The sequence below is a fragment of the Copadichromis virginalis genome, linkage group LG11, assembly GCF_057382275.1.
Source record: "Copadichromis virginalis isolate Kocher_CV1m ecotype Utaka linkage group LG11, C_Virginalis_male_GT1.1, whole genome shotgun sequence".
Taxonomy (NCBI): domain Eukaryota; kingdom Metazoa; phylum Chordata; class Actinopteri; order Cichliformes; family Cichlidae; genus Copadichromis; species Copadichromis virginalis.
Window position 1 is genome coordinate 29,131,228 of NC_140628.1, and position 11,798 is coordinate 29,143,025.

At 37.8% G+C, this 11,798-nt stretch overlaps 1 protein-coding gene across 1 annotated transcript; it reads left to right on the plus strand.

The window, feature by feature from the left end:
* The first annotated feature begins 419 nt into the window (after window positions 1-419).
* Window positions 420-11,600, plus strand: csf3r (colony stimulating factor 3 receptor). Its single transcript, XM_085471883.1, has 18 exons — window positions 420-527; window positions 2,151-2,336; window positions 4,888-4,993; window positions 6,157-6,231; window positions 6,404-6,700; window positions 6,784-6,916; window positions 7,083-7,249; window positions 7,401-7,561; window positions 7,728-7,872; window positions 8,140-8,222; window positions 8,347-8,539; window positions 8,619-8,807; window positions 8,985-9,086; window positions 9,360-9,506; window positions 9,589-9,720; window positions 9,807-9,903; window positions 9,996-10,074; window positions 10,561-11,600. The coding sequence occupies exons 4-18, from the start codon at window positions 6,168-6,170 to the stop codon at window positions 11,035-11,037; spliced, it is 2,466 nt and encodes an 821-aa protein (XP_085328009.1). The 5' UTR covers window positions 420-527; window positions 2,151-2,336; window positions 4,888-4,993; window positions 6,157-6,167; the 3' UTR covers window positions 11,038-11,600.
* The last annotated feature ends 198 nt before the right edge of the window (window positions 11,601-11,798 follow it).

Below are 11,798 nucleotides of genomic sequence, written 5' to 3' on the forward strand. Positions count from 1 at the left end.
AAAGGTCACACAAAACACAGAGGGGTCAGCCTGAGCCAGAATGATCACATTCTTCTTGCGAGAAGACTCCCTGGAGTCCGACTGAAGGACAGTTGACAGCTGCTGTATTAGCATCTTCTGGGAAAGTACTGAAAATTCAATTCAGCTGACATTTAACAGCTATAAGTTGAGCTATAATGATTTTTCTAATTACTCCATTAAGAAAAACTGCATATTATTGTGACAAATTAAACAGCCAAAGCCACCTGTAAAAACTTTTTGCTGAGCTTTTAAAAATGTGAATTTGAGCAATGTGAACTCCCCATTCTTCCTTCCCATAACTGGGCCCCATCAGTCACATGTTTCTTCTTGGAAAATAGCAGTTTCACAAATGCAAAACAAGGATGTTGCTGCCTGTGCTGCTTCTTGGCACACACACACACACACGTCCTCAAATCCGAGCTACTTTGAGCCACGCTGTTTCATCTGGTGCTATCAAGACTGATAAGAGCCTCTTGTCTTTCTGGGTCTGCTGCAGCTGCTGTGTGGTGAGTGGCAAGCCTCTCTGATGGCTCTCCTTTATCTTCACATCAAGCAATTTGCTGCTTCTTTCATTTTGATACTTGTGCCAGATTGAAAAGGAAAACTTTGCTAAACTTGTTTCTGAATGAGGTTAAAGCTAGGTAGTTGCATCCTCATCTACATGTAAGTTATGGACCACTCAACTTATTTAAAAAAATCATCTTTAATCCATGTTTAATCTGATTTTCTGGTCCCTCTGTATTGTAGATGTGACATTTATCATCCTTTGTAGTTTAATACCTAATACACACACACTACACACTCTTAATACATTTAGGATTAAATAAGCAATACTAAGATAAGATGGTGCTTTATAGTACTTGAAGCGTATCGTTTGAAACATTTAAAATAAGTTGTTAGATCGTCGCACAAAGGTGTTTTTACCTAAACCTTTGTTAAATTTAGTACAATACCGCAATGTCGCCCAAGTCATCATTGTCTTAAGAGCTTGAAAAAGGCGACTGGACTTCTTTATGTTTTTTTGAAGTTGTTTCACCTCTCACAACTGAAGAAATGTCTTTGATTAAAGGTGAAATGTCTTTAAAAACCTTAAAGAAATCCAGCCGCCTTCTTTTTCAAGCTCTAAAGACTACAGTATGGCAATGTTTTTAACATGTTTTATGACTGCAGTTTTCTTCTAATCACGGGGGCAACAGTATTTTAGTGTATGGAAAACATCTTCTGACAGTTTAAAAATCGGAAGTTAAAAAGATTGATTCAATCGGTCTGGGATTTTAGATACTGCCCATATAAAAGGTCAGAATGTCTTAACAGCCATGATAAGAAAAAACAAATCATTCTTTAACTCCTTTTAAATCTCTTTTCAAAACACACTGTATAGTGTGAGAAATAAAACCAAAAAGGGGAAATAGCGGTGAGTCTGTCATTACACTTTGCAATGTGTGAGGGATATTGCCAAATCCTTTAAGTGGGCGTTCTGTAACCCTCAACAGCAACAGGAAAGGAAATCTACTGAAGTTGTAGAAAAATATTTCTTTTAACATGGAGACATGACTCACCAAGACACAAAAATAAATTCTACATAATGTATTCTCATCTATATGTTCTGAACATAATTGGCTAAAATGCAAAGAATAGCCAGACTTCATTTATTCTGCCTTTATTTTAAGTATGTCATATTGTGTTGTTGACAAAATACACTCCGAGTCTAATACCCTTTTCTGCTCTCCACCTCGTCTCTCTCGCTCACTCTCTCTGTCTTTCCTTCAATTGCCTTTTGTCAGAGCCACAGGCAATTACCTATTAGTAGTAAGCAGAAATTCTAAAAAGGAAAGCGGAGGGAAATGGGGGCCTTTTTGCACAGTGCTGATAAGAAACGGAGAGAAAATTCCATTTCTCTCTCATTGCAAAACGCAGTCTTCACCAAATAGTTATTTTGGACTGAGGGCAGCGATCTAACAGTTTGAGTGATAGTTACAAATTATACAAATTTTAGGTTATATTTCCTCATCCTATGGAGGTGTTACAATGACACTATGAACATAACATTTCTGCTCAACGGTTGAATGTTATTCTACACCAGAAATGCTTTGGATAGTCAAAATCTAATATGTCATTTGTGTCTTTAGCCTACAGAACAAATTGAACTGGACTCTGAGCAGTCGCCTGGTGTTGTGCGCATGCTACATGTTAAGCTGAGGAACAGTGAGTTTCTCAGCTTATTCTCAGAAACAGGCAGGTTGAGTGTTACAAGACCACAGGAAGTTTCTCAATGCTGTACCACTTACTGGTTCTGGGTAGATGTCTGTATGTTGGTGAGTCATGCACGCACACACATTCAGTACTGTGCAAATGTCTTATTTCTTTCCCCATCACATATTTCTTTTATATTTTTCTAGGAAAATGGCTGCAGTGATTTATCGAAACATGCATGTATAAATTGAAAAACAGTATACGGGGCAAAACCAGATCTGACAAGTGCAGTCAAAGAGCGCAACTCCCATGAAGGTCAAAGGCTATATGAAAACTTTTTATTAGATGCTAACGGCACCCTGTTTTCATATCAACACTGATGTTTGACTTTTGACCTTTGACCTTTTAGCATTACATACTAAAATGGTGTATTTTATTATCTTTACCTGTATGCTCGGAGTAGATCTGGCTGAAATCTTTTACTACTATAAACTGTAAAAACTTTAGATTTTAAGAGATATTCATCCATGTGTGATTTTTGCGAAACTACATGGCATCATCGTGATGCCGTAGGGTGTTGGATTAAAAAAATAAATAAGTAAAAAGACTATTGTGCAGCTCTCTCCGTGCTATGATGTGTTATACTCAATACGGTGTCTTGACATTTGTTTTCAAGGTCAGCTTTGACCTCAGGGGCTAACAGTAGAGGTCAAGGTCAAATGCTTAGCCAATCTAGTTACTCATGTCCCCCAAGGCCTAGTTTATTGTTGAAGTTTAAAGACAACCTGTAAAATATTGTGGGTAATTTAAAGTTTTTTTCTGATTTTCATATTTGTTGTGACCTTGACCTTAACCTAACCTTAACCCAATTTTCACCCAAATTAAAGCTGGAACAGCTCGTGGTGTTATTGATCTCTACCATCACACAAAAAATGGAATATGAGAGCTTTCTGTTGTTAATTCAGTTTAGTTTGACTTAGTTATTTATTAGTTTCATTGTTAGTTTCTTTTTAGTTGTTATTGTATGGAGGGGTGTTACAATAAAAGCTGTGTACACAGTTTCAGTAAACACACCAATGAAAGCCTCAACAGGCAAGTTGTAATAAATTTTTTACCAAAATAATGAATATTGCATGAATTATTTCCTCTGTATTTTTTGTTTTTTAGTCTTTAGTCATTTGAGTTATTTTCCTTTTTTTAAAGTCTACTTTTCATTTTTATTTCAGTTAACAAAAATAGGCTTGATGACCATTTTTCTTTTTAAAACAGCCTGAACTCATGTAGGCATGCTTTCTTGTAATTTAAGTAGTCTTCAGGAATGGGTCTCCAGGCATTTTGAGGGAAATTCAAAACTCTTCTTCAAACCTTGTCTGCCTGTTGTTTCATCCTCTGCAAGGATGATCCAACACTGCTTCAGGAATATTGAGGTTCTGGTTCTGGGGAGGTCAGTCCATGACTGATAGTATTCCACTGTGTCTTTTTTCTATACAGGCGTGCTTTTACTGCATTGGCAGTGTGTCTGTCATCACTGTCAAGCTAAAAAATGAAAACACTGCCACTCAGATGTTTTCCAGATGGTATTACATGGTGGAACAAACTTTGACAGTACTATTCTGTGTTCATAGTTCCATCCGTTTTGACAAGATTCACAACCTCTCTGGTGGAAAACAGCCCCAAACCGTGACAGAACCTCCAGTGTGTTTTACAGATGACTGTAGATGACTGATGTACCTCTCTCCTGAACACCTCTGTACATACTGACAACAATTTGAACCAAAAATTTCACGTTTGAATGCCACACTATTTTCAGTCATTTTCAGTTTGTGTCAGCTTTTTCTACCCATCCCTTTCTTAAGAGTGGCTGTCAAGAAGCCATTCTTTGCTTTGAGATCAATTCTGATGTGGCTTAAACAACAAGAGATGAATCCACAGAACTAAAAATTGATTAAAAAGCAGCCAATGTCCAGAGAATAAACCGGAAAACTGCTGTTCTAGACCACTTTAAAAAATTATAAGAAAGTATGGCTTCAGTGAAGCAAAACCAAAAGAAATGAGAGGTGATTCAAGGTTTTTGCACAGTACTTCACATCAGTGTGAAATGTAGTTCTGATGAAGACATTAATAAGGGAATCAACAATAAATAATCTGGCATAATTTTAGATAATTCCCAAGAGGTTTCCTTACTATTGAGTTGCTTGCAGTGTTTAATGAATTTAAAACTCTACTCTCACATTTTTATGATTCTGCTCCCTCGTAATGCTGTTTATCAGTTGCAAACTTTCATTGCCACCTGGTATTTTATTTTATAATATAAAGTGACACCTGTCCAAAGTTGAAATGTCCAGAAATATATGTTTAAATTTTAGCAAACATTTTTAACAATGCACTGAACACAATTCTAGTAACAAAATCCCTATTCTCATGTGAAATATTATTTTGAATGTTTTTATTGTACATACACTGGTTTTAATGCATTAAAATATGCAAAACACATGATTGTGTGAATAATTTGCACAAAGTTTAAAACTACATGTCTATATGTTGGTGTTCATTATACAATTAAATGTTCTTTTAATACCACTAAAAAACTCGATTCCATTGTTTTCTGTTACTTTAGTAATCAGTTAGTATTTGCTTTAGTACTCTAAACTATTTGTCTTTTCTTCCACACAGTACCTTACAGTTGCAGAGATACTGATATAGGCTGTGATGGCATGTCTGGGTGGTGCTTTGTAAACCAGAACAAAGATTTCTGTGAATTTTAAACTTCTGTGTAATGGTGAGTTCCCTAACTGATTCTCGAACTAAAGAGCAAGGTTGACTTTATAGTGCAGTATGTTTGAGAAATGCTGCCAGAACTTTACCAACTAGTTCTCATTTTGCTATAGTCACACTACGGACCGTGACATAGGAAAATTATTTGTCTCCACAACTGCTTGCCATCAATCTCAGACAGAAAAAAAAGAATCATTGTAATGGCTGGATAACAACTGATTTTTTTGTTTTCTTGGTCATAGGAGTGTTGCTGTCATACTTTGACTCTAGCCATTTTGTTTACGTCAGACCAGTCAGCAACCACCTAGCAAACACAAGTCGTGTGAGAAAAATATGACTGGTTTTGACTGGTGGTTGGAAGATGCTGCCAGTTCTTGTGAAACTGATTGCTAAAACCTTACGAACGCAGGTCTAGCGATTGGTCAATGACTCCTCGGTAACCACTGGCCACTAAAAAACAAAGTGTCTTTGAGCTGCTGGAGTTTGTTGGGGGTTGCACCTGGTGACAGCCAGCAACTATTCACCAACTTGCTGGGGAATGCGTATTTTTCCCTGGTGACCAGAGGTTGCCAGCAGGTTATCAACAGTCTCTAGGCCTATGTGAAAAAAGTCCAGTTACACTGTAACAGGTGATACATTTTAATATATTTTTTATTTTTTATTAAATATTTCTCTCAAAATTTAGAAAGAGTTTCATCCGTTTTATTTAACAGTGTAACAATGGAAACTTGATAGCACCTGTGGATGTCTCTATCTGTTTTGTTTTTCAGCCAGCAGAGCTTTAAATGTCACTTCCCCGGTGAACCCAAGATGCCACGAGTGTTGGCTTTTATTTATGTGCTTAGATTTTTATTTAATTTTTATTTATTTATTTGAGTTTGTCAAGTGTCAGTGCTCAGTTTTTTTCTGTGCTCCACAAACGCAGACAGCACAGCAAATCTTTTTTTTTTTTTTTGCTAGAGATCAGGGAGGCAGGAGATGCACAGTGTGTATACTGAAATATTATGCGTTATGGAAATCACTTCCAGACCCTTGAAACACCATTGTCACCACCACCACTGTCAATTCCTCCCTCCCACAATGCACCTTGTCACTCAAATATTGTTTTGACAGAGCATGAAAGTTGGTAATTTACCAATAATGCATTTCATTTTGGCTGCCTAACAGGTTTTATCATCATGATATCCAAATGGATGTCAGTGATTGTCATGCTGGTGACATTTGTGAACGGAGCAAGAAATGGTGAGTGTAGGTGTCGGAGGAAGATGGAAATACCAATTACAATGACAATTCTTACTATCATTTTGTGTCCTTTGCCTTGGAGATTTTACCAAGTAAAAGACTAAACATTTAGAAAAAACATCTGAACAATCTTCACATTACATCTTTGTTTTTGTTTTTTTGTAATTTTTAGAGGATGGCATACAGCCCTGTGCAAAGGTCCACACATCCAGCTCAGTGGTACCTTTGGGATCCCCTGTGACAGCCACATGTGTCATCAGAGAGGACTGCCCTTTGGTCACCGGACAAGCTGTTCATATAGAGTGGCGCCTTGATGATAGGCTTATTCCCAGCAGTCCAGAAGCCAGTGAGAGCAGCAGGGTTTCCAGAGCTGTTATATCAAGCTTCAATCACACCCGAGCAATCCTCACCTGCTGTATCCAAGCCTCTCCTCCTCAAGTAGTCGCAGGCATGGAGATCCGAGCTGGATGTGAGAAGCATTTGCGATTCTTTTGTACATGGATCAAATTAAATTCCATTTAAAAATGACTTTGTTTTTCTTTTTACCTTTAGATCCACCAGAAGCACCGCAAAACCTCACCTGTCAGACAAACCTCACCAACCCCATCACAATCACCTGTAGCTGGGACCCTGGGCAGAGGGAAACCCACCTGCCCACACAGTATTCCCTCCATACTGAAATGTGGTAAAAATATGTAACAAATGGAATACAAATGCAAATATACAAGATATAGATTACAGTGAAAGACTGGTCAAGCAGTAAATATCATACTGGTATCAGACGTGTTATCTAGGCTTTGTCTTCAAGGCTGAACGACTATATTTCTTAAAATGTAATTTCATCATTTCAGGGCTGAAAATGAAAACTATTCTTATAAACTGCCACAAGGAGTCCATCACTATACCATCCCTCGTTTTGAATTTGTGCTGTTTTATGACATGAAGATATATGTGAAAGCTGTGAATGAACTTGGAGAGACAACCTCAGCACCACTTGTTTTAGAACCTGTTAGTTCGGGTAAGGAAAATATTTTGGGGTTTTCTTTTTTTTTAGCATTCTTCAAGCTCTGTTTGTATTATAAGTACTATATTTCATAGACAATACTAAATTGTACTTAAAATCGGTGGGAAAAAAATTATGCATGCTTTTGTTTTTGTCACTATTTCAGCTAAGTTTGACCCACCCAGTATTCAAGTGATTTCTAAAAGGTATGGCTGCCTGAGGCTGAACTGGAATTTGTCCCCAGACCAGGCCTGGCTCCAGTCTTGCGGGTTATTAAACCTGGAATACCGATTTAAGTCTGTTGACAGCACACAGTGGAATGACCCAGTGAGTGCAAATCAACCCTTTGTTGATATCAACTGAAAATGTATCTTCCCAAACATTTGATCCAGTGGCTATAGACATCCAAATGCTGATATTCCTTCCCTGAAGTTCACATTGGATATGCAAGAACTTATGTTTGTACATTCTGTGTCCCTGAAAAATATGCCAGGTCTTGGTTCAAAATGCTAAAACTCCTGTGGACATGTGTCACCTGCTGCATTGGACTCGGTATTTTGCACAGATCAGAGTCAGATACCAGCAGAGCCCCTGGAGTGAATGGAGCAGCAGCCAGTCTGGTGTCACCTTGGAGAGTGGTAAGATCAATTCAGACTGACACCATCAGTCAGTCAACCATTTCCCAATCTATTGCCTTTTCTTCCATTTCCTGGTCTTTTCAATATATGCTAATGTCATCTTCTGCATCTGCCATTACTTTTTTCTATAGCGCAGGTTGTATTGAGCTTTGTTGCATTGAATCCATAAACCTGTCTTGGATGAAAAAGTTTTTATTTTCAAAGAGTAAAAGGAGATGTGAAGGCTTTTGACATGCAACATGCTGACAGGTGACTCTTTCTTTTTAGCTCCCACTGGACGCCTAGATTCGTGGATGGAGATATCTGAGGATCCCCTGCTAAAACAACTCAACATAAGCTTGTTTTGGAAGGTACACACATCACACACGTTGCTTGACACCTGTCACAAATTGATGCATTTTGTCTTCTAGCTCTGGTGGAGCATGAGAGGTCGTCTTTTAAAATATCTCCTCACATTTTTTCCTTCTGCTTCAGCCATCAAAAAGATTTCGTGCCAATGGCCAAAATGTGTCATATATCGTCTTGGTGCAAAAGAGAGTGGTGTGCTCTACAAGGGAGAACTACTGTACTTTCAGTCTTTCTAGGAGCGTTAAGAAAGTGTATGTAAAGGCTGTAAATGCAGCAGGGAAATCTTCTCCCACTGTAGTACAGATTTACAAACATAAAGGTAACTCACTCACAAAACAAATGAATGCATCATATCATGTGACATGTAGAATATGATATGCATCTTTTTCTGTCTGTAGCTCATCCTGTAGTATTAGATGCCACAGCAGTCCCATATGGAAACAATTCATTTCTTGTTCAGTGGAGAAGCATGGATTCCTCAGGACTCAGCGATTATGTGGTGAAATGGAGACCTTTGTTAAAATCAGGCCTCTCCCACATCCAGTTTGACATTGCTGGCCAAAACCAGTCCAGCATTGTTATAACAGGTATGTTTTACAATATTTGTCTTCCGCTTTCCTAATCGGATGATTATCCTCTACAACAAGAATTCGAACAATCACTCTTGTGTAAGATCTTCCTTTTCCTGTGCTTAACCTGCCTCTACACACTGTTAGACTCCTGTGGGCAATGATCCACCCTAACCTCTTCTCACTCATCAACAGGCAGCTTTGAGCCCTACAAGCCCTATGGGATCTCTGTATATCCAAGGTTTACGGATGGGATAGGCCCTCCTAAGACATTTAATGCCTACTTGAGAGAGAAGGGTAAGTCACCCAAGACACAAAGAGTCTCACACAAGCCAGCAGAGGTGTGAGCCAGACTCCCTCAACTTTGAAGTAGTCAGAAGAGCGTTGACTTACAGAATATATATTTTGTAATCTTTCACAGAACAGCTGATACATGATGAAATAATGCCCTCTTGTGGAAAGAAATGAATAACCTATTGGAGTAAAGACCTGGGCTGTCTAATATAATGTCTAATGGTTAAAAACTCTTTCTAGTTCTACTAATCACTTGTGATGTTGTTCTTTTTAAAGCCCCATCCATGGTTCCAAAATTACATATTCAAAAGACCTGGAATTCAGATATTAAGATTACCTGGGATGAAATACCATTAGACCAACGAAATGGAAAGATCCAAGACTACACAGTCTTCTACTGGAATCAGAAGGGACCCGTTAACGGTAGGTTAAATACCTTATCTCTGCTATGTTGTATAGGGTATTTTAAGTACTTGATCCCCTCTAATGTTTAACTGTTCTTCAGTTGTGAACGTAGATACAGAAAAAAGAAGTGTGATCCTTAAAGACCCCAGTGTGCATGGAGCTGTCTTGATGGTTAGCACATTTGGTGGGAGCTTGAATGGGTCAGCAGTTCATTTTGAATTTCAGCCCTTTGGTTAGTACGATCATTTTTTCTTTGGAGAAAGTCAACACAAACAGAATATGATCAGATGTGACATTACGTGTCTTTTCTTTTCTCAGATGAGGTCGCTAGTGCGATGATTGTAATCGGATCAGTTTTTGGACTTTCATTGCTGATTATTTTCATAGTCCTGACTTGTTTCTCCAAACATGAAAGGTAAGCTCATGCTCATACTGTTTAAGCTGGGAAGCTGTAATGCTGTTTATTCTTAACACACTACCCTAATTCTTTTTTTCTTTAACTTCAAGGTTTAAGGGGATTTTTTGGCCAGTTGTTCCAGACCCAGCTAACAGCTTTGTCCTAAGACTGACATCAGAATCAACACAGGTGTGAAAGCGGACATCCGTTAGAGGACAACAGAAATGTTTTTATACATTTATACGTTCCTTATTACTAATGTTTTTGACTAAAGCTGCAAAAATCTGCAATATGTAGAATGAAGAGATTGAACCCTACAGGGAATGACTGTGAAATTCTGCAGGAACAGTTTAACTTCTTCCTTCTCATTATTTGGTTTAATGCCCTGTTAATTTGTTGTTTTAGCTTACAATGCTTTTCAATGGAATTAAGACAAATTTAACAAATACCCGCTAAACACAGAGGTTCATTTAACAGAGAAAGAGGCTGTTTAAGGTCTCCATCAGGATCTGGTGAAAACTAACAGGAGACTTAATTTAAAGCATTCCAACTGATATTAATTTCTAATGTTAGATATTTAAAGCTTGTTTTGCTGCATGAGTGAAAAAAAGACATGACATGGTGTAAAGCCAAGAAATTGATACTATTGTTGTCTCACTTATTTTTCACTTGCAGTATACCCATCCTTCATGTGACAGCGAGGATCCGATATATTTGTCCCACCTCAGCTTTCCGGACATCCCCATGAAACTAAGCAAAGAGGAGGATGATCTTTGGATAAACAGTTCAGAAGAGACCAGTGACCTTGGAGAGTCTATTTGTGGTTCGCCCTTCATCACCGAATACTCTGGCTCAAACAGTGACTCTGTTCCTTATGCTACTGTGGTGTTCTCTGGTTTTTGTAACAGCCCACCACCCAAAGAGCCTCATGTCTACCTGCGTTCTGAATCTACACAGCCCCTCTTAGAGGCAGAGGAACCTTTCACGCCGAAGTGTTACCAGAATCTAGCACTAGGTGGAATGACAGAGGAGCAGCATTTTTTTGGGCCAAGCCATGATTGTGTACCTGAAGAAGTGGCAGACCCAGAGAGTCTTTGGGATGACTTTCCTTTTCTACGAGCATTAGCCATGAATGATACTGAAAATGACTAAAGCACCATTGGCAATTACAAGTAGAACTGCTTTGTTGGAGGCTTACATAGATCTAAGTATGTGCAATGAATTTAATGTGATAACGTACCCAGCTGTAAATAACATGGCTACTAGCTAGAATTTTTTTAAGCTGATAGAAATCATGTTGATATTTACTGATTATCATTGCAAAGTTTTTGTATACTTTGTAAAACTTCTGCAGCAAATGAAGTTTCTTCTTGTTTTTTGTTTTTTACTTTAACCTCCTAGGACCTGATATCCACTTATGATGACATTATACTGCTACTGTTCTATCAAAATTTTAAACGAATATCCTCATGTGGCTCTTATTTTTCTTAAAAACAAAAATAAGGGGGAAAAAATTCTTTGTTTTTACATTCATCGGGCCCCAATATGCCCAAATATCAAAGACAAACTAAAAATGCATGCCGTGGAAGAGTTTGGGTCTTAGGAGGTTAAACTATATTGTTGAGATTATATTTTTGTGGATTACATGTGAATTCTCTGATTGAATGTTTTACACCTTAAAAGTGTTTTCAATAAAATTATAAGTACTTTTTAAATATTTTAATGCTAAATATAGATATTATTTAAAATAGCACACTAATCTGAGATTAGCAGGACAAATTTGCTGGAAAACTCAGAAATGTCACATAAACTGATTTATAGATCCATTTATAAAAGCTGTATAAAGGATAATTAGTAACAGTAATCATCTGTAACAGACAACTTAACAGAGAACCAATTTTAAACCAGTACGT

Coding starts and splice junctions, on each gene's coding strand:
- csf3r (XM_085471883.1), top strand. CDS start 6,168: ATGATATCCAAATGGATGTCAGTGATTGTCATGCTGGTGACATTTGTG. Junction 6,701..6,783: donor CATGGAGATCCGAGCTGGAT/GTGAGAAGCATT, acceptor TTTTACCTTTAG/ATCCACCAGAAGCACCGCAA. Junction 10,075..10,560: donor TGACATCAGAATCAACACAG/GTGTGAAAGCGG, acceptor TTTCACTTGCAG/TATACCCATCCTTCATGTGA.